At 44.1% G+C, this 27,731-nt stretch overlaps 4 protein-coding genes across 4 annotated transcripts; all 4 read right to left on the bottom strand.

The window, feature by feature from the left end:
* Positions 1 to 419: 419 nt before the first annotated feature.
* Positions 420 to 4,380, bottom strand: LOC306975071 (mucosal pentraxin-like; the record flags this gene model as incomplete). Its single annotated transcript, XM_079572491.1, has 4 exons — positions 420 to 638; positions 1,737 to 2,031; positions 2,109 to 2,211; positions 4,266 to 4,380. The coding sequence occupies 4 exons, from the start codon at positions 4,378 to 4,380 to the stop codon at positions 420 to 422; spliced, it is 732 nt and encodes a 243-aa protein (XP_079428617.1).
* A 3,156-nt stretch (positions 4,381 to 7,536) lies between these two features.
* LOC306975072 (serum amyloid P-component-like) lies at positions 7,537 to 9,877 on the bottom strand (the record flags this gene model as incomplete). The annotated part of the gene is made up of 5 exons (XM_079572492.1): positions 7,537 to 7,755; positions 8,854 to 9,148; positions 9,226 to 9,328; positions 9,685 to 9,702; positions 9,781 to 9,877. The coding sequence occupies 5 exons, from the start codon at positions 9,875 to 9,877 to the stop codon at positions 7,537 to 7,539; spliced, it is 732 nt and encodes a 243-aa protein (XP_079428618.1).
* Positions 9,878 to 14,693: 4,816 nt separating this feature from the next.
* LOC306975073 (jeltraxin-like) lies at positions 14,694 to 17,473 on the bottom strand (the record flags this gene model as incomplete). The annotated part of the gene is made up of 3 exons (XM_079572493.1): positions 14,694 to 14,912; positions 17,001 to 17,295; positions 17,373 to 17,473. The coding sequence occupies 3 exons, from the start codon at positions 17,471 to 17,473 to the stop codon at positions 14,694 to 14,696; spliced, it is 615 nt and encodes a 204-aa protein (XP_079428619.1).
* Positions 17,474 to 24,409: 6,936 nt separating this feature from the next.
* Positions 24,410 to 27,513, bottom strand: LOC306975325 (C-reactive protein-like). The gene is made up of 5 exons (XM_079572842.1): positions 27,500 to 27,513; positions 27,273 to 27,327; positions 27,033 to 27,144; positions 25,122 to 25,416; positions 24,410 to 24,762 (listed from the first exon to the last, which is right to left on the bottom strand). Exons 2-5 carry the CDS (start codon positions 27,325 to 27,327, stop codon positions 24,526 to 24,528), a joined length of 699 nt encoding a protein of 232 aa, XP_079428968.1. The 5' UTR covers positions 27,500 to 27,513; the 3' UTR covers positions 24,410 to 24,525.
* Between the last annotated feature and the right edge of the window lie 218 nt (positions 27,514 to 27,731).

Below are 27,731 nucleotides of genomic sequence, written 5' to 3' on the forward strand. Positions count from 1 at the left end.
CTGCAGGTGAATAGGACAATGCATTGCAATGTTTCTCTATCTATATTGATATATTAGTAACAAATGATTTTTCAAAGGGGATTGAATCATAAGCGACAAAATCTACAAAAACTCAAATGGGGTTCAAAAGGCTAGGAATCAGATCTTAAAAAATCCCTCTTCTTAAACATATCGTTACGTCCAAGACTGGAAAGTTGTTAGAAAGATGTTATGGGAGAAAAGTAGCAAAAATCCCTACATCAACCACTTTCACCTGCTGTGTCTCGCCTTAGTCAAAGATAATAGATAGATAGTAGTATAGATATATACTTTTTCCCGCTCCCATAGAGTAGCATTGGTTTGGCTCCCTTCGCCTGAGGTTTGACGACATCAGAACGTGGCCACAGCCTTATCCTGATCCATAACTACTCATGGATCTATCAAGCGCAGCCCATTAGTTTATCTTCAATCAGGACCCTCCCTGTGGTCATGAAGTTCAGCGCTGCCCAGTTCAGCACGTTCCCCGGGAAGAAGAACTCTTCCTTCATGTAGTTCTCGATCTCGCAGGAGGGGAGCACGTAGTTCCACATGTGCACGTCGGTCATCATCCCCACGAAGGACTGCTTGACGTCGAATCCTCCACCGTAAGTGTCCTGTTCCTGTTTATACAAAAACATGTGACGTTGATAGGGTGTTAGCAGTGGTGATGTAGAGCGAGCAGTAAAGAGTCATCAGAAGTAAACTGTCAACAATCGGAAATAAAATAACATCATAGAACCCACTAAAGCTGCTCATCCTTTTGCGAGCCACTAGTTTCAAGATAAACTCCCTTACATATGAACACAGATACCTTCTCCGGTGAAGAATCTAGTCCCTGCATCAAGTTCTGACCTCGCAGTAAAGGGCATATTTCACCGGAGAGAGTTGTGGAGCTCGGACTCATGGAAAGGGCCAAGAGACGAGTTGGAGACTTTGACTCATGGAGATGTGCTCAATACGTCCGATGGCAATAAGGCGAGTGTCCAGGTCATTGAAAACGAGTGGATTTGATTTCAGCGGAGTCTCTGAGAGGTTTTCATGGTCTCAAGCAGCTGTGGCAAAAAGTCTTTGCTTCACAACTGCTTGAGACCACGAAGACCTCTCAGACACCTTTTCAAGTCTCCATGTGGTCTCCGCTGTAATCAAACCTTTTTGTTTTTATCAAGATTACCTGGAGACTCGGCTTATCTCCAGGGGACGTCTCAGAGACATCTCCGTGACCAGCGGCAATTCGAGTCTCCAGCTATTCTCCAGGCTGATGAGAGAAGGCCCTTAAAGGAACAGGCCACCGTTTTTCCATACTGAGATATGTTCTTACCTGAGCGTAGACGAGTTGATGCGTACCTGTCTGGTCTTGTGTGTGCCCTCAGTCATGCAAAACGACCAAAGATGTTGTTAGCGTTTGGCTTCTCCCAACATATTCCTATAGCTCCAAATGGTGTGAAGGAAGAAGCTACCATGCTCTTCCACGGACACGAAGACCAGACAGGTACGTATCACCTCGTCTAAGCTCAGGTGAGAACATATCTCAGCATGGGAGAACTGTGGCCTGTTCCTTTAAGTGATCATCCATATATGGATTAATCTTTAAAAATATATATTTATTTCAAGATGTCTAATCCCTTTTGGAAATGAATAGGATGGGACGTCCAGGCAGAGGGCAGTTGCAGAGCGTTGTATGTGTTAATTCAAAGTCAAGGTAAAGGTGGTTTTCATACCTGTCCCAGAACGATACTAGGAGAGGTGGTCAGGGGGGAATCAGTGATGAATTTTCTGACCAGTGGCTCCCCATTGAACCACATCTGCACCAGTCCGGAGCTGGAGTCCCATGTGGTGCAAATGGAGTTCCACTTGTGGTGAGCGTAGTAAGGGCCTCCATAAGCGGACTTAAGATTACGGATGTGTGGTTGGATTTCCTGCTCGTCCCACTTCATGAAAATGAGGAACTCGTTGCTAGTGGACGTTGAGGCGAGTGAGAACAGGCTGTGGTCTCGTTTGAGGTCAGTGAAAGATCTGAAAGTGCAAAAATGACCGTTAGGTTAAGAACAGAGAAAACTCTCAGGGTAAGGCAAGCAAGAGAGTGAACTTACCGGTGACACACTGTTACAGCCTCGAGGGTCATGAACGCCGGGAACAGCAGCACGTGAGCTGTGTTGGTTTCTTCTGGAAAAGTGAACATTTTTTCCGACATATCTGTAAAAGAGACACAGAGAGAAGATTGTTACGGTGCACAATTAGACACATCCCGGTCAAGCTTGTCATGTAATTAACACGTTTGGATTTTGAAGTAAGTTTTCGACAGCTAATGGAGAGAATCACTTTTAAACTACAAATATAAACCAATAGTTCTTGTTCATGTACTGTAGTTGTTGGACTGTGTAACTATGCAAGAAAAATGACTTTTATTCACCTGTTAGGCCTGCTGCATTTGAGACCAACATCATGAGGCAAACCAAGAACTTCATCTATTTCAAGGAAGAAGAAAAAAACATTTGTATTATGGCAAATGACATCACTCTTTAACACATTTGGGATAAACAAAGACGTACCTTGTGAGCTTTGTGACTCTGAAAAAGTAAACAGTAACATTACAGTCAGCCAAGCAAACACATGTGCAATAATATGTAGTAATGTAAAGTCCTTACCTTGTGTCCAGACTCGTTTCTGAGGAGTGACTGTTTTTGCTGTGATCCAAGTCGGCTTTTATACACTTGGAAGACACAACACTTGTTCAACTGCATTCTACCAAACAAGTTTCTGAGTTGTTTAAGTCTGAAATACGTGTTCGGTCACTTTGCGGTCAGAAGATGGGACATGGTCGAGTCAGGTGAATAAAGGAGATGGATGACCAGGTCAAAAAGGGCATCAAAGACCAGGCAAACTTGCAATTCCTCATTCCTGAATTGCATGTTCGGTCACTTTGCACAGTGAGCCTCAAACCAGTGTGACCGGCCGGAAGTTGGGACAGGCGTCAAACGGGAATCCCAGTCTAAAAGCATCGCAATTTATCATATTGGGTCATGCTGTACGGCCATACTACCTCTGTACAGTCGGGATTCCATAAATAGGCTAATCGCAATACATTCGCTAATGCTAACACAGCTGTCCACTGCTGCTTTAAATACACTCGCTGAGGAAGGTCTGGTCGGCTGTAGCCTGGCCTTAGCCATCCGTAAACTCCGGTCAATTAGAATTTCCCTACATGTACGTCTGGGTCTGATCTCAGTGGCCGCGAAATTCCACCTACCATTTATTGAGTGGGGGAGGCCGGGCTTGTAAGTTGTAGTTTGGCAATGGCGGCAGATACGAAAGTAATGGAAGCTCTTCAATCTGTTCTGGGTTGGCTCCCAAATATCCAGAAATTGAGTGAGAGGATTTATAAACTGCTGTGGACGTTAGCAGTAGCCGCATTGGCATTGGCGAATGTATTGCAATGAGCCTATTTATGGAATCACGACTGTGCAACAGAGATGCCATGATCCAACATGATGAATTAAGATGCTTTTGGACTGTGATTCCCTTGTCATACAGATATTTCTAGTTCTGGCTCATTTACACCTGTTCCAACCAGTCTTGCTGCACAAAGTGACCTAACATGCATAAGGAATGAGGAATTGCAAGTTTGTCTCGTCTTTGATGACCTTCTTGACCTGGTCATTGATCTCCTTTGTTCACCTGTCCCAACCAGAATGTTTTCACTGAACAGACTGCATTTCCTGCAATGTGGTGCCCTCTCGAGGTGCCCCAGCAGGTCAGTATGGTTCAAGTTGTGTATTTTAATTTTCATAAAAGTAGTAGTTGTAGTAGTAGTACAAAATGGCTACGTTTTATTAATGCAAGGAAGGCCTATTAAAAATGTAAAGTATTTCAGCACATAGTGGAAAAATAATGGCCCACATGAAGATTAAAATCGAATGATCTTCTAAATTGAAAATAAACATTATTTATTTTATTTTGAAAAAACACTGCTGGTTATCAGAGGGAGTGGGGGCCCAGACCCCCAGGCCTCTGCTGCCTGTGCTCTGCCCCTGCTCAAACTTCATTTCTGACTGTTCGATACAGCCTCACACTGGTCTATAAAGTGCGGACCCTGGATCCAAACAACACCACAGCCTAAAGCTTTAGTCCTGACACTTGGTCTTATGTTTTATTTTGCTTTTGTAAGTTTGACCGCAGTGCTGTGAACAGTGCGTCGCGAGTCGAGTCTCCGTAGTCATTTGCTCCATTGAATGACACTTATTACGGACTTGTTGGGTGTTGGCGTTCGGGGATAACTTGACCGATACTGAACTGGTCCGGGGTCAAAGGGCGCATAGCGAGCTCTGAGTGACCGAGCTGATGCTGCAGCCTCAGGACAGTCATCGGTGTTTTGTGGGCGGCTGCGTGAGCTCAGAGCTGCGCCTCTCTATCTGAGAAGCGCTTTCTGTGCTTTTTACATTCGGAAATGTATCGCTAAGGCTGCTGTCGATATCAATGCCATTTGTGCAGCTCCACTGACAACAAAATTCCACATAGTTTATACCACTGTATATTATGGATCAGCCTCATGTCTCTTAATTATGGATGGAAAATGTCCTCAAATCACATGTAAACCGAGACCAAATGATCACGAACTGCTACAGATTAATTTTCTTTTCTAAAGTGTCCAATCATGGATAAAATGGGGTTAATGCACCAGTACATGTTCAGGATTATTTAAGTGTTGATTCGGCTGCAGTATAGACGTTTGTCACTCGTTGTTGAAAGGACAAAGACAAGTTAAGAAACATAGGGGATTTATTCTCGTTAAGTTAGATTTAGTTAAATTAGGAAGGAAGCTTTCAGTTCATAGGTTCACATTCATTTAGACAGTATCACATCGGTCCAGAAGATAGACGAAGAAGTTATCACAGCAGGTATAAAACTAACATTTAAAGGGGAGGTGGGTACAGGACCCTACAACAGAAAACTGCATGTACGACAGAAGCTATATGATGGGAAGGCTACTATAGCACAGACTACGATCTTACATACCAGGTGAATGTTTGTGTTGTGCTCTACGGGCGAGCCATTCCGGGACCCTGAGTATCTGACCCCGCCCAGCTACGCAGAAGCCTCCGGAGCAGCGGGATCAGAACATCGATGTATTAAGATTAGGCACCAGCCCACTATCCTTAAGGTTAGTGGTTAGGGCAGTGTCAGGGTTAGGGATGTCACGGTAACCGGTGTAGCGATTAACCCCGGTAAAAATTTTGACGGTGAAAATTACCGTCTTGTTTTGTGTTTTTATTATTATCTCGGTGAATAACCGCACCCGCGGTGTAGGCACGGTGAGCCTCACCAGCCACCGTCTCATCTGCTGCAGTTTCCGCGCATGCGCACTTTGTTGTTTGCAACCCAAACAAAACTTTCTCGAAGCTGGAATCATGTCCGACACGACAGCGCGCAGGATCTATCAGCCTCAGAGTTCAGTTTGCGGAGCGTGCAGGAAAAAGTGTCAGCAAATGCAGCAATACTTCGAACCTCTGACTCACCTGCGTGACCGTCTCCCACAGCTCTATAGCAAGTAAGTTAACGTTGGTGTTTTAGCTGAAATGCTGATGTGGGACTTTGGGTTGAAGGAGAATGTAATGAGTCGCCCCATAGTGCGGCTGCAGCGCCACCGCCAGCATAAGCCGTGTCCGGATACCTCCACTCAATGGCACAACGTGTTACGGGGCTCCCGGTGGCAGATTGCAATAGATTCACTCTCGCCGCAGTTTTATGAATTACTAATGATGGCATTTTCCCAAATCTGCAAAGCGAAAGCTCATTGGAAGGACAACAGCAATTTTCCTGATATAGAACAAGCACAGTTAAACTTTTTTGAAACGATGTCAGTTTGTGTAGGACTATCAATGCTTTCTGAACATATTAACACACATTTAAAAAAAATACCGCGATAATACCGAAAACCGTGATAATTTTGGTCACAATAACCGTGAGGTAAAATTTTCATACCGTGACAGCCCTAGTCAGGGTTAAGCTGATTGATATATGTATGACGTTTCACTCTCATGACTTGTGATTGGCTCCTCCTGGAACCGCCACCTTAATGTGATTGAGGGGTTTGAGAACCCAAATGATCCTGGGAGCTCTGTTGTCGGGGGTTCGTACCCCTGGTAGGGTCTCCCATGGCATGCAGGTCCTAGGTGACGGGTCAGACAAAGAGCGGTTCAGAAGCCCCTTATGAGAGACCAACAGGCCCGGTTAGGATCGTGAGGCCGTCCTTCTGTGGACCCACCACCTGCAGGAGGAGCCATAATGGGCTGGTGCAATGTGATTTATCCGGCAACGGACAAGTGGACGAAGATGGATGGATGGATGGATGGACTTGAGGTTGGTCGATGTACCAACTCACCTACGCTTGCTGGTTTTTTGCCTCCAGCCGTCGGCTTGACGCTCCTACACAACTTGCACAACATGTAAACAACGCAACCACTGCATGCTTAACCCGAGAGCTGCATGGCGGATGTGACGTTGGAAAGAGGAGAGGTCAGGCATGGCATTAAAGGGCTTCATGGCTAACCGCGTGACACTAAACCCCAACTCACTTCACATCTAAATTTATCGGGGCATTGCTCGACTCTCTGCATAAGTTAATCAAAAATGTATGGTCTAAAACATATGGCTGACATTGTACGCAATATTTTTGCTCAAACGTTGCCCAATGTGTCCCATTGAAATTCCCCTCATCCCTCTGATTGTTTGTAAATCAGATATAAGAAATATAATGTGCATTTTCATACTGTTCACACTTTAGGGACCCTTCATGACTTAATACCACACTTGCAAAGAGGCTGGTTCTTTAGTTTGTTTATTTAAAAGGGACAGAGCATATTGATGAACATCAGTGTAAATATCAAGTTAAAGCAAAAGTGCTAGTTTCCATCTGTGGTCTCCAGGTGACAAAGAAGACACAAAACCTAACACAGACATGTCGATGTTATGACAGATTTGAATGTTTTACTTTCATAACACAGCAACATCAAAATAAAGCAAAGCAGTCCCCTCGAACCTTCAGTATAATATGCAAATATAGAATCAGAATATAGGTGCATAGGGAGTTTAAGGCGAGACACTGCAGGTGAATAGGACAATGCATTGCAATGTTTCTCTATCTATATTGATATATTAGTAACAAATGATTTTTCAAAGGGGATTGAATCATAAGCGACAAAATCTACAAAAACTCAAATGGGGTTCAAAAGGCTAGGAATCAGATCTTAAAAAATCCCTCTTCTTAAACATATCGTTACGTCCAAGACTGGAAAGTTGTTAGAAAGATGTTATGGGAGAAAAGTAGCAAAAATCCCTACATCAACCACTTTCACCTGCTGTGTCTCGCCTTAGTCAAAGATAATAGATAGATAGTAGTATAGATATATACTTTTTCCCGCTCCCATAGAGTAGCATTGGTTTGGCTCCCTTCGCCTGAGGTTTGACGACATCAGAACGTGGACACAGCCTTATCCTGATCCATAACTACTCATGGATCTATCAAGCGCAGCCCATAAGTTTATCTTCAATCAGGACCCTCCCTGTGGTCACGAAGTTCAGCGCTGCCCAGTTCAGCACGTTCCCCGGGAAGAAGAACTCTTCCTTCATGTAGTTCTCGATCTCGCAGGAGGGGAGCACGTAGTTCCACATGTGCACGTCGGTCATCATCCCCACGAAGGACTGCTTGACGTCGAATCCTCCACCGTAAGTGTCCTGTTCCTGTTTATACAAAAACATGTGACGTTGATAGGGTGTTAGCAGTGGTGATGTAGAGCGAGCAGTAAAGAGTCATCAGAAGTAAACTGTCAACAATCGGAAATAAAATAACATCATAGAACCCACTAAAGCTGCTCATCCTTTTGCGAGCCACTAGTTTCAAGATAAACTCCCTTACATATGAACACAGATACCTTCTCCGGTGAAGAATCTATTCCCTGCATCAAGTTCTGACCTCGCAGTAAAGGGCATATTTCACCGGAGAGAGTTGTGGAGCTCGGACTCATGGAAAGGACCAAGAGACGAGTTGGAGACTGAGACTCATGGAGATGTGCTCAATACGTCCGATGGCAATAAGCCGAGTGTCCAGGTCATTGAAAACGAGTGGGTTCGATTTCAGTGGAGTCTCTGAGAGGTCTTCATGGTCTCAAGCAGCTGTGGCAAAAAGTCTTTGCTTCACAACTGCTTGAGACCACGAATACCTCTCAGACACCTTTTCAAGTCTCCATGTGGTCTCCGCTGTAATCAAACCTTTTTGTTTTTATCAAGATTACCTGGAGACTCGGCTTATCTCCAGGGGACGTCTCAGAGACATCTCCGTGACCAGCGGCAATTCGAGTCTCCAGCTACTGTCCAGTCCGATGAGAGAAGGCCCTTAAAGGAACAGGCCACCGTTTTTCCATACTGAGATATGTTCTTACCTGAGCGTAGACGAGTTGATGCGTACCTGTCTGGTCTTGTGTGTGCCCTCAGTCATGCAAAACGACCAAAGATGTTGTTAGCGTTTGGCTTCTCCCAACATATTCCTATAGCTCCAAACGGTGTGAAGGAAGAAGCTACCATGCTCTTCCACGGACACGAAGACCAGACAGGTACGTATCACCTCGTCTAAGCTCAGGTGAGAACATATCTCATCATGGGAGAACTGTGGCCTGTTCCTTTAAGTGATCATCCATATATGGATTAATCTTTAAAAATATATATTTATTTCAAGACGTCTAATCCCTTTTGGAAATGAATAGGATGGGACGTCCAGGCAGAGGGCAGTTGCAGAGCGTTGCATGCGTTAATTCAAAGTCAAGGTAAAGGTGGTTTTCATACCTGTCCCAGAACGATACTAGGAGAGGTGGTCAGGGGGGAATCAGTGATGAATTTTCTGACCAGTGGCTGCCCATTGAACCACATCTGCACCAGTCCGGAGCTGGAGTCCCATGTGGTGCAAATGGAGTTCCACATGTGGTGAGCGTAGTAAGGGCCTCCATAAGCGGACTTAAGATTACGGATGTGTGGTTGGATTTCCTGCTCGTCCCACTTCATGAAAATGAGGAACTCGTTGCTAGTGGACGTTGAGGCGAGTGAGAACAGGCTGTGGTCTCGTTTGAGGTCAGTGAAAGATCTGAAAGTGCAAAAATGACCGTTAGGTTTAGAACAGAGAAAACTCTCAGGGTAAGGCAAGCAAGAGAGTGAACTTACCGGTGACACACTGTTACAGCCTCGAGGGTCATGAACGCCGGGAACAGCAGCACGTGAGCTGTGTTGGTTTCTTCTGGAAAAGTGAACATTTTTTCCGACATATCTGTAAAAGAGACACAGAGAGAAGATTGTTACGGTGCACAATTAGACATATCCCGGTCAAGCTTGTCATGTAATTAACACGTTTGGATTTTGAAGTAAGTTTTCGACAGCTAATGGAGAGAATCACTTTTAAACTACAAATATAAACCAATAGTTCTTGTTCATGTACTGTAGTTGTAGGACTGTGTAACTATGTAAGAAAAATGACTTTTATTCACCTGTTAGGCCTGCTGCATTTGAGACCAACATCATGAGGCAAACCAAGAACTTCATCTATTTCAAAGAAGATGAAAAAAACACTTGTATTATGGCAAATTACATCACTCTTTAACACATTTGGGATTAACAAAGTCGTACCTTGTGAGCTTTGTGACTCTGAAAAAGTAAACAGTAACATTACAGTCAGCCAAGCAAACACATGTGCAATAATATGTAGTAATGTAAAGTCCTTACCTTGTGTCCAGACTCGTTTCTGAGGAGTGACTGTTTTCTGCTGTGATCCAAGTCGGCTTTTATACACTTGGAAGACACAACACTTGTTCAACTGCATTCTACCAAACAAGTTTCTGAGTTGTTTAAGTCTGAAATACGTGTTCGGTCACTTTGCGGTCAGAAGATGGGACATGGTCGAGTCAGGTGAATAAAGGAGATGGATGACCAGGTCAAAAAGGGCATCAAAGACCAGGCAAACTTGCAATTCCTCATTCCTGAATTGCATGTTCGGTCACTTTGCACAGTGAGCCTCAAACCAGTGTGACCGGCCGGAAGTTGGGACAGGCGTCAAACGGGAATCCCAGTCTAAAAGCATCGCAATTTATCATATTGGGTCATGCTGTACGGCCATACTACCTCTGTACAGTCGGGATTCCATAAATAGGCTAATCGCAATACATTCGCTAATGCTAACACAGCTGTCCACTGCTGCTTTAAATACACTCGCTGAGGAAGGTCTGGTCGGCTGTAGCCTGGCCTTAGCCATCCGTAAACTCCGGTCAATTAGAATTTCCCTACATGTACGTCTGGGTCTGATCTCAGTGGCCGCGAAATTCCACCTACCATTTATTGAGTGGGGGAGGCCGGGCTTGTAAGTTGTAGTTTGGCAATGGCGGCAGATACGAAAGTAATGGAAGCTCTTCAATCTGTTCTGGGTTGGCTCCCAAATATCCAGAAATTGAGTGAGAGGATTTATAAACTGCTGTGGACGTTAGCAGTAGCCGCATTGGCATTGGCGAATGTATTGCAATGAGCCTATTTATGGAATCACGACTGTGCAACAGAGATGCCATGATCCAACATGATGAATTAAGATGCTTTTGGACTGTGATTCCCTTGTCAAACAGATATTTCTAGTTCTGGTTCATTTTCACCTGTTCCAACCAGTCTTGCTGCACAAAGTGACCTAACATGCATAAGGAATGAGGAATTGCAAGTTTGTCTCGTCTTTGATGACCTTCTTGACCTGGTCATTGATCTCCTTTGTTCACCTGTCCCAACCAGAATGTTTTCACTGAACAGACTGCATTTCCTGCAATGTGGTGCCCTCTCGAGGTGCCCCAGCAGGTCAGTATGGTTCAAGTTGTGTATTTTAATTTTCAGAAAAGTAGTAGTAGTAGTAGTAGTAGTAGTAGTAGTAGTAGTAGTAGTAGTACAAAATGGCTACGTTTTATAAATGCAAGGAAGGCCTATTAAAAATGTAAAGTATTTCAGCACATAGTGGAAAAATAATGGGCCACATGAAGATTAAAATCGAATGATCTTCTAAATTGAAAATAAACATTATTTATTTTATTTTGACAAAACACTGCTGGTTATCAATCAGAGTGAGTGGGGGCCCAGACCCCCAGGCCTCTGCTGCCTGTGCTCCGCCCCTGCTTAAACTTCATTTCTGACTGTTCGATGCAGCCACACACAGGTCTATGAAGTGCGGACCCTGGATCCAAACAACACCACAGCCTAAAGCTTTAGTCCTGACACTTGGTCTTAAGTTTTATTTTGCTTTTGTAAGTTTGACCGCAGTGCTGTGAACAGTGCGTCGCGAGTCGAGTCTCCGTAGTCATTTGCTCCATTGAATGACACTTATTACGGACTTGTTGGGTGTTGGCGTTCGGGGATAAATTGACCGATACTGAACTGGTCCGGGGTCAAAGGGCGCATAGCGAGCTCTGAGTGACCGAGCTGATGCTGCAGCCTCAGGACAGTCATCGGTGTTTTGTGGGCGGCTGCGTGAGCTCAGAGCTGCGCCTCTCTATCTGAGAAGCGCTTTCTGTGCTTTTTACATTCGGAAATGCATCGCTAAGGCTGCTGTCGATATCAATGCCATTTGTGCAGCTCCACTGACAACAAAATTCCACATAGTTTATACCACTGTATATTATGGATCAGCCTCATGTCTCTTAATTATGGATGGAAAATGTCCTCAAATCACATGTAAACCGAGACCAAATGATCACGAACTGCTACAGATTAATTTTCTTTTCTAAAGTGTCCAATCATGGATAAAATGGGGTTAATGCACCAGTACATGTTCAGGATTATTTAAGTGTTGATTCGGCTGCAGTATAGACGTTTGTCACTCGTCGTTGAAAGGACAAAGGCAAGTTAAGAAACATAGGGGATTTATTCTCGTTAAGTTAGATTTAGTTAAATTAGGAAGGAAGCTTTCAGTTCATAGGTTCACATTCATTTAGACAGTATCACATCGGTCCAGAAGATAGACGAAGAAGTTATCACAGCAGGTATAAAACGGTAACATTTAAAGGGGAGGTGGGTATTACATCAGGACCCTACAACAGAAAACTGCATGTACGACAGAAGCTATATGATGGGAAGGCTACTATAGCACAGACTACGATCTTACATACCAGGTGAATGTTTGTGTTGTGCTCTACGGGCGAGCCATTCCGGGACCCTGAGTATCTGACCCTGCCCAGCTACGCAGAAGCCTCCGGACCAGCGGGATCAGAACATCGATGTATTAAGATTAGGCACCAGCCCACTATCCTTAAGGTTAGTGGTTAGGGCAGTGTCAGGGTTAGGGATGTCACGGTAACCGGTGTAGCGGTTAACCCCGGTAAAAATTTTGACGGTGAAAATTACCGTCTTGTTTTGTGTTTTTATTATTATCTCGGTGAATAACCGCACCCGCGGTGTAGGCACGGTGAGCCTCACCAGCCACCGTCTCATCTGCTGCAGTTTCCGCGCATGCGCACTTTGTTGTTTGCAACCCAAACAAAACTTTCTCGAAGCTGGAATCATGTCCGACACGACAGCGCGCAGGATCTATCAGCCTCAGAGTTCAGTTTGCGGAGCGTGCAGGAAAAAGTGTCAGCAAATGCAGCAATACTTCGAACCTCTGACTCACCTGCGTGACCGTCTCCCACAGCTCTATAGCAAGTAAGTTAACGTTGGTGTTTTAGCTGAAATGCTGATGTGGGACTTTGGGTTGAAGGAGAATGTAATGAGTCGCCCCATAGTGCGGCTGCAGCGCCACCGCCAGCATAAGCCGTGTCCGGATACCTCCACACATTGGCACAACGTGTTACGGGGCTCCCGGTGGCAGATTGCAATAGATTCACTCTCGCCGCAGTTTTATGAATTACTAATGATGGCATTTTCCCAAATCTGCAAAGCGAAAGCTCATCGGAAGGACAACAGCAATTTTCCTGATATAGAACAAGCACAGTTAAACTTTTTTGAAACGATGTCAGTTTGTGTAGGACTATCAATGCTTTCTGAACATATTAACACACATTTAAAAAAAATACCGCGATAATACCGAAAACCGTGATAATTTTGGTCACAATAACCGTGAGGTAAAATTTTCATACCGTGACAGCCCTAGTCAGGGTTAAGCTGATTGATATATGTATGACGTTTCACTCTCATGACTTGTGATTGGCTCCTCCTGGAACCGCCACCTTAATGTGATTGAGGGGTTTGAGAACCCAAATGATCCTGGGAGCTCTGTTGTCGGGGGTTCGTACCCCTGGTAGGGTCTCCCATGGCATGCAGGTCCTAGGTGACGGGTCAGACAAAGAGCGGTTCAGAAGCCCCTTATGAGAGACCAACAGGCCCGGTTAGGATCGTGAGGCCGTCCTTCTGTGGACCCACCACCTGCAGGAGGAGCCATAATGGGCTGGTGCAATGTGATTTACCCGGCAACGGACAAGTGGACGAAGATGGATGGATGGATGGATGGACTTGAGGTTGGTCGATGTACCAACTCACCTACGCTTGCTGGTTTTTTGCCTCCAGCCGTCGGCTTGACGCTCCTACACAACTTGCACAACATGTAAACAACGCAACCACTGCATGCTTAACCCGAGAGCTGCATGGCGGATGTGACGTTGGAAAGAGGAGAGGTCAGGCATGGCATTAAAGGGCTTCATGGCTAACCGCGTGACACTAAACCCCAACTCACTTCACATCTAAATTTATCGGGGCATTGCTCGACTCTCTGCATAAGTTAATCAAAAATGTATGGTCTAAAACATATGGCTGACATTGTACGCAATATTTTTGCTCAAACGTTGCCCAATGTGTCCCATTGAAATTCCCCTCATCCCTCTGATTGTTTGTAAATCAGATATAAGAAATATAATGTGCATTTTCATACTGTTCACACTTTAGGGACCCTTCATGACTTAATACCACACTTGCAAAGAGGCTGGTTCTTTAGTTTGTTTATTTAAAAGGGACAGAGCATATTGATGAACATCAGTGTAAATATCAAGTTAAAGCAAAAGTGCTAGTTTCCATCTGTGGTCTCCAGGTGACAAAGAAGACACAAAACCTAACACAGACATGTCGATGTTATGACAGATTTGAATGTTTTACTTTCATAACACAGCAACATCAAAATAAAGCAAAGCAGTCCCCCCGAACCTTCAGTATAATATGCAAATATAGAATCAGAATATAGGTGCATAGGGAGTTTAAGGCGAGACACTGCAGGTGAATAGGACAATGCATTGCAATGTTTCTCTATCTATATTGATATATTAGTAACAAATGATTTTTCAAAGGGGATTGAATCATAAGCGACAAAATCTACAAAAACTCAAATGGGGTTCAAAAGGCTAGGAATCAGATCTTAAAAAATCCCTCTTCTTAAACATATCGTTACGTCCAAGACTGGAAAGTTGTTAGAAAGATGTTATGGGAGAAAAGTAGCAAAAATCCCTACATCAACCACTTTCACTTGCTGTGTCTCGCCTTAGTCAAAGATAATAGATAGATAGTAGTATAGATATATACTTTTTCCCGCTCCCATAGAGTAGCATTGGTTTGGCTCCCTTCGCCTGAGGTTTGACGACATCAGAACGTGGCCACAGCCTTATCCTGATCCATAACTACTCATGGATCTATCAAGCGCAGCCCATTAGTTTATCTTCAATCAGGACCCTCCCTGTGGTCATGAAGTTCAGCGCTGCCCAGTTCAGCACGTTCCCCGGGAAGAAGAACTCTTCCTTCATGTAGTTCTCGATCTCGCAGGAGGGGAGCACGTAGTTCCACATGTGCACGTCGGTCATCATCCCCACGAAGGACTGCTTGACGTCGAATCCTCCACCGTAAGTGTCCTGTTCCTGTTTATACAAAAACATGTGACGTTGATAGGGTGTTAGCAGTGGTGATGTAGAGCGAGCAGTAAAGAGTCATCAGAAGTCAACAATCGGAAATAAAATAACATCATAGAACCCACTAAAGCTGCTCATCCTTTTGCGAGCCACTAGTTTCAAGATAAACTCCCTTACATATGAACACAGATACCTTCTCCGGTGAAGAATCTAGTCCCTGCATCAAGTTCTGACCTCGCAGTAAAGGGCATATTTCACCGGAGAGAGTTGTGGAGCTCGGACTCATGGAAAGGGCCAAGAGACGAGTTGGAGACTGAGACTCATGGAGATGTGCTCAATACGTCCGATGGCAATAAGCCGAGTGTCCAGGTCATTGAAAACGAGTGGATTTGATTTCAGCGGAGTCTCTGAGAGGTCTTCATGGTCTCAAGCAGCTGTGGCAAAAAGTCTTTGCTTCACAACTGCTTGAGACCACGAAGACCTCTCAGACACCTTTTCAAGTCTCCATGTGGTCTCCGCTGTAATCAAACCTTTTTGTTTTTATCAAGATTACCTGGAGACTCGGCTTATCTCCAGGGGACGTCTCAGAGACATCTCCGTGACCAGCGGCAATTCGAGTCTCCAGCTATTCTCCAGGCTGATGAGAGAAGGCCCTTAAAGGAACAGGCCACCGTTTTTCCATACTGAGATATGTTCTTACCTGAGCGTAGACGAGTTGATGCGTACCTGTCTGGTCTTGTGTGTGCCCTCAGTCATGCAAAACGACCAAAGATGTTGTTAGCGTTTGGCTTCTCCCAACATATTCCTATAGCTCCAAACGGTGTGAAGGAAGAAGCTACCATGCTCTTCCACGGACACGAAGACCAGACAGGTACGTATCACCTCGTCTAAGCTCAGGTGAGAACATATCTCATCATGGGAGAACTGTGGCCTGTTCCTTTAAGTCAGGGGTGGCCAACCCGCGGCTCTCGAGCCGCATGCGGCTCTTGGCCAATCAGAGTGCGGCTCTTTGCATGATTGGAGATGTTTAATACAATGCGGCTCTTTGCAAAATAATTGGTAAATATTTCCCATAAACTGTAACATCGTCCTACAGACCATGTTTCCATCTCTACATGAATGAGAGTCCGTATCTCTCTCCTTTTCGAGGCAGTGTGTAAAAGGAGCCCGTGCAGCCTCACTCACAGCGGGATGTAGGTTGAACAACAGGCAGGCAGATCGTGGCACTAGGATTAGCTTCTGTGCTTTTCAGATTTCTGATCAGCTACTCTTTATTTTATGTAATTTGGCCACATATTCACAGAAAAAGATCAAAATTAGGAAATGGAAAAAAGCGGAGCTCTTATTAAGCGTATGATGCGAAGCGCGACATCGTAACGCGGAAATACGCAGAGTCATGACTTTTCTTTCACATGTGCTATAACTGTAACAGATGCAACTTAAAACAGACTCTCAGATCCTCCAGAGGCTCCTGGTTAAAGTTCATGAACTTTGTGCAGCCTAGAGTGCGTTCTTTGCACAGTCCAGTCAGGACAAAGCTGCAGGCACTGAGCGCACAGGCCAGGGGCGAATCAGAGAAGGGGGCTCAGTGGGCAGGGCCCCACATACAAACACACCCCAGCATTAAAAAAAATAAAAATAATAATAATAATCTAATTCTGTCTCAGTCAGAACAGGAAACACAAAATGTCATTTAATATACATGTATTTCAATCTTGTTGAGGAGTAAAACCATTCAATCTAACACAATTATTTAAAAAAAGAAAAAGGCATAAAGTTATAGTTTATTGTGATTAAATAAAACGGTCACATTCTATTTAATCACAATAAAGTACCGCCCCGGGATCTCGCTAATGGTCGGTGCCTTTGTGGCTCTTCACAGGATCAAGGTTGAAAATTTCGGCTCTTGGTCTCCGACTGGTTGGCCACCCCTGCTTTAAGTGATCATCCATATATGGATTAATCTTTAAAAATATATATTTATTTCAAGACGTCTAATCCCTTTTGGAAATGAATAGGATGGGATGTCCAGGCAGAGGGCAGTTGCAGAGCGTTGTATGCGTTAATTCAAAGTCAAGGTAAAGGTGGTTTTCATACCTGTCCCAGAACGATACTAGGAGAGGTGGTCAGGGGGGAATCAGTGATGAATTTTCTGACCAGTGGCTCCCCATTGAACCACATCTGCACCAGTCCGGAGCTGGAGTCCCATGTGGTGCAAATGGAGTTCCACTTGTGGTGAGCGTAGTAAGGGCCTCCATAAGCGGACTTAAGATTACGGATGTGTGGTTGGATTTCCTGCTCGTCCCACTTCATGAAAATGAGGAACTCGTTGCTAGTGGACGTTGAGGCGAGTGAGAACAGGCTGTGGTCTCGTTTGAGGTCAGTGAAAGATCTGAAAGTGCAAAAATGACCGTTAGGTTTAGAACAGAGAAAACTCTCAGGGTAAGGCAAGCAAGAGAGTGAACTTACCGGTGACACACTGTTACAGCCTCGAGGGTCATGAACGCCGGGAACAGCAGCACGTGAGCTGTGTTGGTTTCTTCTGGAAAAGTGAACATTTTTTCCGACATATCTGTAAAAGAGACACAGAGAGAAGATTGCTACGGTGCACAATTAGACATATCCCGGTCAAGCTTGTCATGTAATTAACACGTTTGGATTTTGAAGTAAGTTTTCGACAGCTAATGGAGAGAATCACTTTTAAACTACAAATATAAACCAATAGTTCTTGTTCATGTACTGTAGTTGTAGGACTGTGTAACTATGTAAGAAAAATGACTTTTATTCACCTGTTAGGCCTGCTGCATTTGAGACCAACATCATGAGGCAAACCAAGAACTTCATCTATTTCAAGGAAGAAGAAAAAAACATTTGTATTATGGCAAATGACATCACTCTTTAACACATTTGGGATAAACAAAGACGTACCTTGTGAGCTTTGTGACTCTGAAAAAGTAAACAGTAACATTACAGTCAGCCAAGCAAACACATGTGCAATAATATGTAGTAATGTAAAGTCCTTACCTTGTGTCCAGACTCGTTTCTGAGGAGTGACTGTTTTTGCTGTGATCCAAGTCGGCTTTTATACACTTGGAAGACACAACACTTGTTCAACTGCATTCTACCAAACAAGTTTCTGAGTTTAAGTCTGAAATACGTGTTCGGTCACTTTGCGGTCAGAAGATGGGACATGGTCGAGTCAGGTGAATAAAGGAGATGGATGACCAGGTCAAAAAGGGCATCAAAGACCAGGCAAACTTGCAATTCCTCATTCCTGAATTGCATGTTCGGTCACTTTGCACAGTGAGCCTCAAACCAGTGTGACCGGCCGGAAGTTGGGACAGGCGTCAAACGGGAATCCCAGTCTAAAAGCATCGCAATTTATCATATTGGGTCATGCTGTACGGCCATACTACCTCTGTACAGTCGGGATTCCATAAATAGGCTAATCGCAATACATTCGCTAATGCTAACACAGCTGTCCACAGCTGCTTTAAATACACTCGCTGAGGAAGGTCTGGTCGGCTGTAGCCTGGCCTTAGCCATCCGTAAACTCCGGTCAATTAGAATTTCCCTACATGTTACGTCAGGGTCTGATCTCGGTGGCCGCGTTACATCGGTTGAATTTCCACCTACCATTTATCGAGCGGGGGAGGCCGGGCTTGTAGGTTGTAGTTTGGCAATGGCGGCAGATACGAAAGTAATGGAAGCTCTTCAATCCGTTCTGGGTCGGCTCCCAAATATTCAGAAATTAAAATTGAAGCCTTGGAATGCGCAAGAATGCTCCCAAGAGTTATGCAAACATGTCATCTTTAGAGTTGAAGAAGAATAGTCAGAACTTTGGTAGAATCGAGTCAAACAGCTGTAATGGGAGCTCACACGGGGCCATAGTTCAGCTCTTTATTGCAGATGTTTGACTCGAGTTTAGTCTGACTTTACTCTAAAAGCAACATGTTTGCATTGTAAAGGTAAGTCTTTCCAAACAATAATGATGTTTCAGCAGACCCGACCTTCCTCAGTGAGAGGATTTATGAACTGCTGTGGACGTTAGCAGTAGCCGCATTGGCATTGGCGAATGTATTGCAATGAGCCTATTTATGGAATCACGACTGTGCTACAGAGATGCCATGATCCAACATGATGAATTAAGATGCTTTTGGACTGTGATTCCCTTGTCAAACAGATATTTCTGGTTTATTTACACCTGTTCACAAGTCTTGGTGACAAAAATGGAACATGGCGCCGAGGCAGGGCGCCGTAGCAAGAGCTCTCCTGTGTGCTGTTTGTTTTATGTTTGTACTTGTCTTCGATGCACTTGCCACTTTAAGCTATGGTCGTGAAACACTTTTAAGGATTCGCGAGGAAGTTTATGAACTGTCATATGTCCATCCGGGACTGAAGTGCGCTGATTTCAATGCGTGCCCCACTCGAGACAAGCGAGACCAGGAGTCAGGCTACGGAGGACGGGAGCAGAGCGAGGGGACTGGGCGGAGGCATCGCCACACACGCCGCACACCTGAGCCCCTGAGCCGGGACGCACCGGGCAACCAGCGGCGGAAGCGCAGACATCGGGGGAAGCGAGGGGGGCTGCTTGTGAAGCTACGCAGCCGCCAGTCTAAGACCCCGCTGCCGTCCATCTACCTGGCGAACGTCCAGTCTTTGCCGAATAAGACGGACGACCTGCTGAGTCGCATCCAGACCCAGCGCGAAGCCCGAGACTGCTCCATGTTCTGCCTGACAGAGACGTGGCTACACAGCGGCGTGCTGGATTCTTCTTTCCAGCCACCGGGCTTCTCTGTTCACCGCTTGGACAGGGTGAAAGAGCGCACCGGGAAATCGAAGGGAGGGGGTGTGTGTTTCCTCATAAACGAACTTTGGTGCACGGATTGTGTTATCGTGAACAAAACCTGCAACGCTAACCTGGAGTGTCTTATTGTGAAATGCCGCCCCTTTTATCTCCCCCGGGAAATGTCCGTGCTGTTCCTGTGCGGAGTTTACATACATCCACGGGCGGACATTTCTGTTGCCTTGAATGAATTGAGTGGCATTGTACACAAATTTGAGAACTCCCACGCTAATGCTGTGGCTATAGTAGCTGGTGATTTTAATAAATGTAATCTTAAAGCTGCTTTTCCCAACTACTATCAGCATGTTAAACAGGCAACTAGGGGAGCACACATTTTGGATCATTGCTATAGTAATATAAAGTCTGCTTATCGGTCCAGCCTCAGACCAGCTTTTGGAAAATCGGACCACTCCTCTGTACTACTTCTTCCCACATATATCCAGAGGAGTAAACAGTCAGAACCTTCTTTATGCACTGTTCAGTGCTGGACGAATGAGAGCGAAACTAAATTGCAAGGATGCCTTGACGCTACTGATTGGTCTGTGTTCCATTCAGAAAACTTGGACGAGTACTGTGATGCGGTGACTGGGTACATTGATTTTTGTATTGATTGTTGTGTTCCAAAAAAGGAAATAAAGCGGCATGCCAGTCAGAACCCGTGGTACAATGCAGATGTGAATAGGAAAATGCGACAGCGGGCTGAGGCTTTTAAATCTGGTAACGCTACTGCTTATAAACTGTCCAGATATTCTTTGGAGCGGTCCATTAAAGCTGCAAAACGAGCCTATGGAGCCAAGATAGAAGGACATTTCATGGAGGGGGACTCACGACAGATGTGGCAAGGGTTAAATTCTATCACCGCTTGGAAACCTAGAAGAGGATCCATCACAAATGTTGATCCATCTTTGCCAAACGACCTAAATGAGTTTTACTGTCGGCTCGAAATTGAAAATGTTGAACCTGTTGTTTTTCCTGTTTGTAGCGAGCAGAGCCTCACCATCATTCAGGAGGATGTCCAGAGGCTCCTGTCCAGGACGAAAGTTAGGAAGGCCCCTGGACCGGACTGTATTCCTCCCCGTGTCCTTAAACTCTGCTCCGAGCAGCTTGCTCCAGTCCTGACAGATCTTTTCAACATGTCACTTAGGAAGTGTACTGTTCCTCTTAGCTTTAAAAGATCGCTTATAATTCCAGTGCCCAAGAAGACTCCTGTGACTTGTCTGAATGACTATCGGCCAGTGGCCCTCACATCTGTCCTGATGAAAACTTTTGAGCGGTTGGTGTTGAATTTTATCAGAGATCAAATCCCTGTGTCTGTGGACCCGCTACAATTTGCGTATAGAAAAAACAGAAGTGTTGAGGACGCCATTTCCTTTGCTTTGAACTCTGTCTACAAGCATCTTGATGAACGGAAAGCATATGCTAGAATGCTATTCATAGACTACAGTTCAGCCTTTAACTCAATGGTCCCAACAAAGCTCATCGAAAAACTCAAATACTTGGGCCTCGATGATGCCATTTGTAATTGGATTTTTAATTTTCTGACTTGTCAGCCACAAAGGGTCAAAATCAACGGTTGTGTTTCTGATGAGCTGTTCGTTAGCACTGGTTCCCCGCAGGGGTGTATTTTGAGCCCCCTGCTGTTCACACTGTATACTCATGACCTTGTCGCATCTCATGATAAAAATGTGATCATCAAATATGCCGACGATACGACCATCATTGGGCTGATCAGTTCAAATGATGAGTCTCATTATCGTGAGGAGGTGGAGAATGTTGTTCAGTGGAGTAGAGAAAACAACCTACTTTTGAACACTTCAAAAACATGTGAACTTGTTATTGATTTTTGTCACAATAGGAATCAGTTGCCTATTACTATCCAAGATTCTGATGTGCAGATTGTTGAGAAATGTAAATTCTTGGGTGTGACTCTTTCTCATGACTTGAACTGGAGCTCACATACGATGAACTGTGCTAAGAAAGCGAGACAGCGCCTCTTCTTTTTACGCAGGCTTCGAGAGTTTACCCAAAATACTAGGATTCTTCTGAACTTTTATTATTGTGTAATTGAGAGTGTCCTGACCAGTTGTATTACTGTGTGGTTTGGTAATCTCACTCTGAAAGAGAAGAAGGCTTTGAACAAAGTGGTTCGCTGAGCCAGCAGGACCATTGGCTGCACTTTGCCGCTCCTGGAGGCCACATATAAAGCTCGACTACTGAATCGAGCTTTAAAACTAGGAAAATGATGCCTCAGGCCACCCTGCTAAAGCCTTTTTTGAGATGCTTCCTTCAGGGAGAAGGTATCGCTCCATCATATGTTCTACTGATCGACATATGAACAGTTTCTTTCCTCAAGCTGTGATCACTTTACACAAGGCACTCTAAACAGGCACTTCTATTATATTTATCGGTGTGGACTTTTATTGTACAATGTTTTGCCCTTAGGCTTTTAATGTGGCATTGTCTGTTTGTTCTGTTTTTTATATTGTGTCTTTTTACTTGTTTTACATATTGCACTTTGAGCTCTTTGCACATTTTTTTCCAATGTGGTTTTTCAAACTGCAAATGGCCAATAAATGAATCTGAATCTGAATCTGCTGCACAAAGTGACCTAACATGCATAAGGAATGAGGAATTGCAAGTTTGTCTCGTCTTTGATGACCTTCTTGACCTGGTCATTGATCTCCTTTGTTCACCTGTCCCAACCAGAATTTTTTAACTGAACAGACTGCATTTCCTGCAATGTGGTGCCCTCTCGAGGTGCCCCAGCAGGTCAGTATGGTTCAAGTTGTGTATTTTAATTTTCATAAAAGTAGTAGTTGTAGTAGTAGTACAAAATGGCTACGTTTTATTAATGCAAGGAAGGCCTATTAAAAATGTAAAGTATTTCAGCACATAGTGGAGAAATAATGGCCCACATGAAGATTAAAATCGAATGATCTTCTAAATTGAAAATAAACATTATTTATTTTATTTTGACAAAACACTGCTGGTTATCAGAGGGAGTGGAGGCCCAGACCCCCAGGCCTCTGCTGCCTGTGCTCTGCCCCTGCTCAAACTTCATTTCTGACGGTGCAGCCTCACACTGGTCTATGAAGTGCGGACCCTGGATCCAAACAACACCACAGCCTAAAGCTTTAGTCCTGACACTTGGTCTTATGTTTTATTTTGCTTTTGTAAGTTTGACCGCAGTGCTGTGAACAGTGCGTCGCGAGTCGAGTCTCCGTAGTCATTTGCTCCATTGAATGACACTTATTCCGGACTTGTCGGGTGTTGGCGTTCGGGGATAAATTGACCGATACTGAACTGGTCCGGGGTCAAAGGGCGCATAGCGAGCTCTGAGTGACCGAGCTGATGCTGCAGCCTCAGGACAGTCATCGGTGTTTTGTGGCCTGGCTGTGGGCGGCTGCTTGAGCTCAGAGCTGCGCCTCTCTATCTGAGAAGCGCTTTCTGTGCTTTTTACATTCGGAAATGCATCGCTAAGGCTGCTGTCGATATCAATGCCATTTGTGCAGCTCCACTGACAACAAAATTCCACATAGTTTATACTACTGTGTATTATGGATCAGCCTCATGTCTCTTAATTATGGATGGAAAATGTCCTCAAATCATATATAAACCGAGACCAAACCTATTACATCAGGACCCTACAACAGAAAACTGCACATAAGACAGAAGCTATATGATGGGAAGGCTTACATACCAGGTGAATGGTTGCGTTGTGCTCTCCGGTAGGGTCTCCCATGGCAAACAGGTCCTAGGTGACGGGTCAGACAAAGAGCGGTTCAGAAGCCCCTTATGGGAGACTAACAGGCCCGGTTAGGATCGTGAGGCCGTCCTTCTGTGGACCCACCACCTGCAGGAGGAGCCATAAGGGGCTGGTGCAATGTGATTTACCCGGCAACGGACAAGTGGAAGAAAATGGATGGATGGATGGATGGATGGATGGATGGATGGATGGACTTGAGATTGGTTGATGTACCAACTCACCTACGCTTACCGATGATGCACAATGGAAGCTTCACCTCAGCCGCTGGTTTTTTGCCTCCAGCCGTCGGCTTGACGCTCCTACACAACTTGCACAACATGTAAACAACGCAACCACTGTATGCTTAACCCGAGAGCTGCATGGCGGATGTGACGTTGGAGAGAGGAGAGGTCAGGTACGGCATTAAAGGGCTTCATGGCTAACCGCGTGACACTAAACCCCAACTCACTTCACATCTAAATTTATCGGGGCATTGCTCGACTCTCTGCATAAGTTAATAAAAAAAATCAAAAATGTATGGTCTAAAACATATGGCTGACAAAGTACACAGTATTTTTGCTCAAACGTTGCCCATTGTGTCCCATGGAAATCCCCCTCATCCCTCTGATTGTTTGTAAGATATAAGAAATATAATGTGCATTTTCATACTGTTCACACTTTAGGGACCCTTCATGACTTAATACCACATATGCAAAGAGGCTGGTTCTTTAGTTTATTTATTTAAAAGGGACAGAGCATATCAGTGAACATCAGTGTAAATACACCAGCGCTAGTTTCCATCTGTTGTCCCCATAGGAGGTGACAAAGAAGACACACAATCTTACAAAGACTTGTCAAAATAAATCAAAGCATCAAAGCATGATTATACTCTGCAAATATAGATGTATAGGGAGTTTAATCAATGATCATCAGATGAACACATAGTAGATAGTATTCCTTTTCCCGCTCCCATACGTTTGGCTCCCTTCACCTGATGTTTTGATGACATCAGAACGTGGACACAGCCTTTTTTAGGAACACAATTGGTCTACATTGCAGCTCATTTCTTTATTTTCAATCAGGACTCTCCCTGTAATCTGAAACTCCAGCGCTGCCCAGTTCAGCATGTTTCCCGGGGTGAAGATCAGTTCATTCATGTACTTCTGGATCTCACAGGCGGAGAGCACGTAGTTCCACATGTGCACGTCGGTCATCATCCCCACGAAGGACTGGTTGGCGTCAAAGGCTCCACCGTGATTGTCCTGCTCCTGTTTATATAAAGACATGTGACATTGACGGGGTTATAATGACGCCACATTTGACCTCAGAGGTCGGATCTCAGGGCTGGGAAAACAGTTTGATCCAAGTCGCTGTGTTGAAATTACGACACAAATGATTTAAGCTGTGAACCTGCTGAAAGTGAAAACAGAGCGGCCAAAGTGACCTAAGTATTCACCCGGACCATGCACCAATGCTACGTACAATCAACTCCTGTTATGTATCTATATCCTACAAAAGTTCTTAGTGATCAACCATATACCGTGGATTACATGTCATTTGAAAAATATATACATTTCAAGAATGAGCAGTCAAAGTGAAGGCAAATACATTTGGGGTGTTTTCATACCTGTCCCAAAACGATAACGGGGCTGTTGGTGAGGGGGGACTCAGCGATGTATCTTTTCATCAGCGGCTGCCCATTGAACCACAGCTGCACCAGTCCTGAGCTGGAGTCCCATGTTGTGCACATGGAGTGCCACTTGTTTGGAGCGTAGTCGAGGCCTCCATAACCACTGATAATATCATGGATGTGTGGTTGAATTTCCTGCACGCCCCACTTCATAAACACGAGGAACTCATTGTTTTTTGTCGGTGAGGCGAGTGAGAACAGGCTATGGTCTCTTCTGAGGTCGGTGAAAGATCTGAAATTGCAAAATTACCATCATGTTTACAACAGAGAAAACTCTCAGGGCAAGGCAGGGCACATCAACATAACTAACTACCATCCGCCACTCACTCACTACATTCACCCCATTCCCAAACGGTCCTTCCTAGTGATCTGATATTGTTTGCAGTTAACATGGCTGATTAGCGTTCTTCGTTCCTTTAAACTCTTGATATTTTTGGAAAAGTCTGTGGAGGTTCTGAATAGATTTGTTCTTCCTCAACCAGAGGAGCGGAGGTGGGCCGGACTGAACAGTTTTACAGACGAGCTCAGAACCCCAGAATGTAGTCTATGTATTGTGACGAAGTGACTTCACTTGTCCCTATATGTATACACATATTAACCTCCTGTACACACAAGTATCTAAGTTAAGTGTATTCTTTGTGTTACTTACCTTTCTCTTTGTTTCTACTTGGGATGTGTTTGGGGAGGGGCCGCCCAGACATCTCCTCCTTTTATAGTTACCAGTGGTGATGTCACTGATGATGTCATCAATACATCATCAGCCTGTACCATTTTGAATTGTATGTTAAGTTATTTTGACTTATCCGGTTATTGTTTTTATTTTGTTAAGTAATGTTAAGTTTTCGAATACTGCTTGTGCAGTTGGGTGTGAGACCCATGGCCTGAAGAGATGTCATGGGTTATTGTAATTTTGTCAGTGAGGTGGAATGGCCCAACTGATTGGCCATTGTTTTAGGCAGGTGTGTGCTGTTTTGGGGGGAAGGGCTGGAGGTGAGGGGAGACCTGTTAAAAGTCTGGAGCCGATCACTGTAAATAAATCTTTGCCACGCAGGAAAAATGAACTTTGTCTTCTGACGTTTCCTTTATAAGCCACTTTTTGGCCACTCATCGCTACACTACCTCACATGTATCAGTAACAGTGACTATCAAAGTCTGATGGTGATTGTTGAGAGTCAAAATTAGGCTGGTTAAAGAATAATTGCTGAAATCAATCATTTGAATTATATATATATATATATATATATATATATATATATATATATATATATATATATATATATATATTTTTTTTTTTTCCCACGTCTTTTTTACATATCAATGAATTGACAAAAATCTGTTGAATCGGGAATCTTTTTTGAAAATCCAAAAAGAAGAGCAGCATAATATATCCACCCGTTTCTTTTCAATAAAATGAAAACTGGAAAACTAGATTTTAATACATTTAAATGTCGTATTCAGTTAATTATGTAAATTATGTTATAAAGCTCAAACATATAATTTATATTTTTTTAGGTTTTATATTTTTTTAAAGGGGCTGGAAGCAAGTTCGCCATTTTATACTCACTACTGCCGCCTCAGGCCATATGTGTAACTGCACCTTCTATATTAAGCTCGTGCATGACGGCAATTCGGGCCGAAGTGACACATTTTTGAGTGACCGTACAGGATTTTAGAGGCAGTTGTGGTGAACAGGTCTGAGCTCATTCTACACATTAGGACATGGCTGGAACATGTAGGGGGAGGAAAATACTTAATTTTAATATTTTTAAACTCCTTATAGTCCCTTTAATATACTCTTTTTGGCTTTCAAAAAGTAATAAACTGAACTAAAATAAAAAATCAACATACCGGTGACACACTGTTACAGCATTTTCACCGGTGTTGCTCACTGATGCCGGGGTCAGCCTCACGTGAGCTGTGGCGGTTTGTTGTGGAAAGATGAACGCTTTTCCCGACAGATCTGAAGAGGGACAGGGACAGATGTGGTGTCACTGACAAGTTTTGAAAAGCATCACATTAAAACTATAAACATGAACACATAGCAAATCTGAATTATAACTTATAAAAAGAAGAATGACTTTTTTTCACCTAGTAGGCCTGCTGCATTTGAGACCAACATCAGGAGGCAAACCAAGAACTTCATCTATTTCAAAGAAGAAAACAGATACTTCAAATATGACACTATCATTTCCAGTCAGTATTTAACACATCAAAGACGTACCTTGTCTTGTGAGCTTTGTGACTCTGAAAAAATAAACATTAACATCACAGTCAGTCAAACTCTTTTGAAATGTGTAGTAATGTAAAGTCCTCACCTTGTGTCCAGACTCGTCTCTGAGCAGTGACTGTTTTTGCTGTGATCCCAGTCGGCTTTTATACACTTGACTTAGGTGTGCCACAAAAAACAATCTCCTTACTGGAAACCCTTAAACCCTTGTTCATCTGCATTCTACAAAAGCTACAATAGCTGTTAATTATAGTGTTGTTTAATTGCAGCTTTTCATTTGTGATACATAAGTAAGCTTAACTCATACCTCTCCGTTGAGG

The sequence above is a fragment of the Gobius niger genome (assembly GCF_951799975.1).
Source record: "Gobius niger genome assembly, chromosome: 15".
NCBI classification, from domain to species: Eukaryota; Metazoa; Chordata; class Actinopteri; order Gobiiformes; family Gobiidae; genus Gobius; species Gobius niger.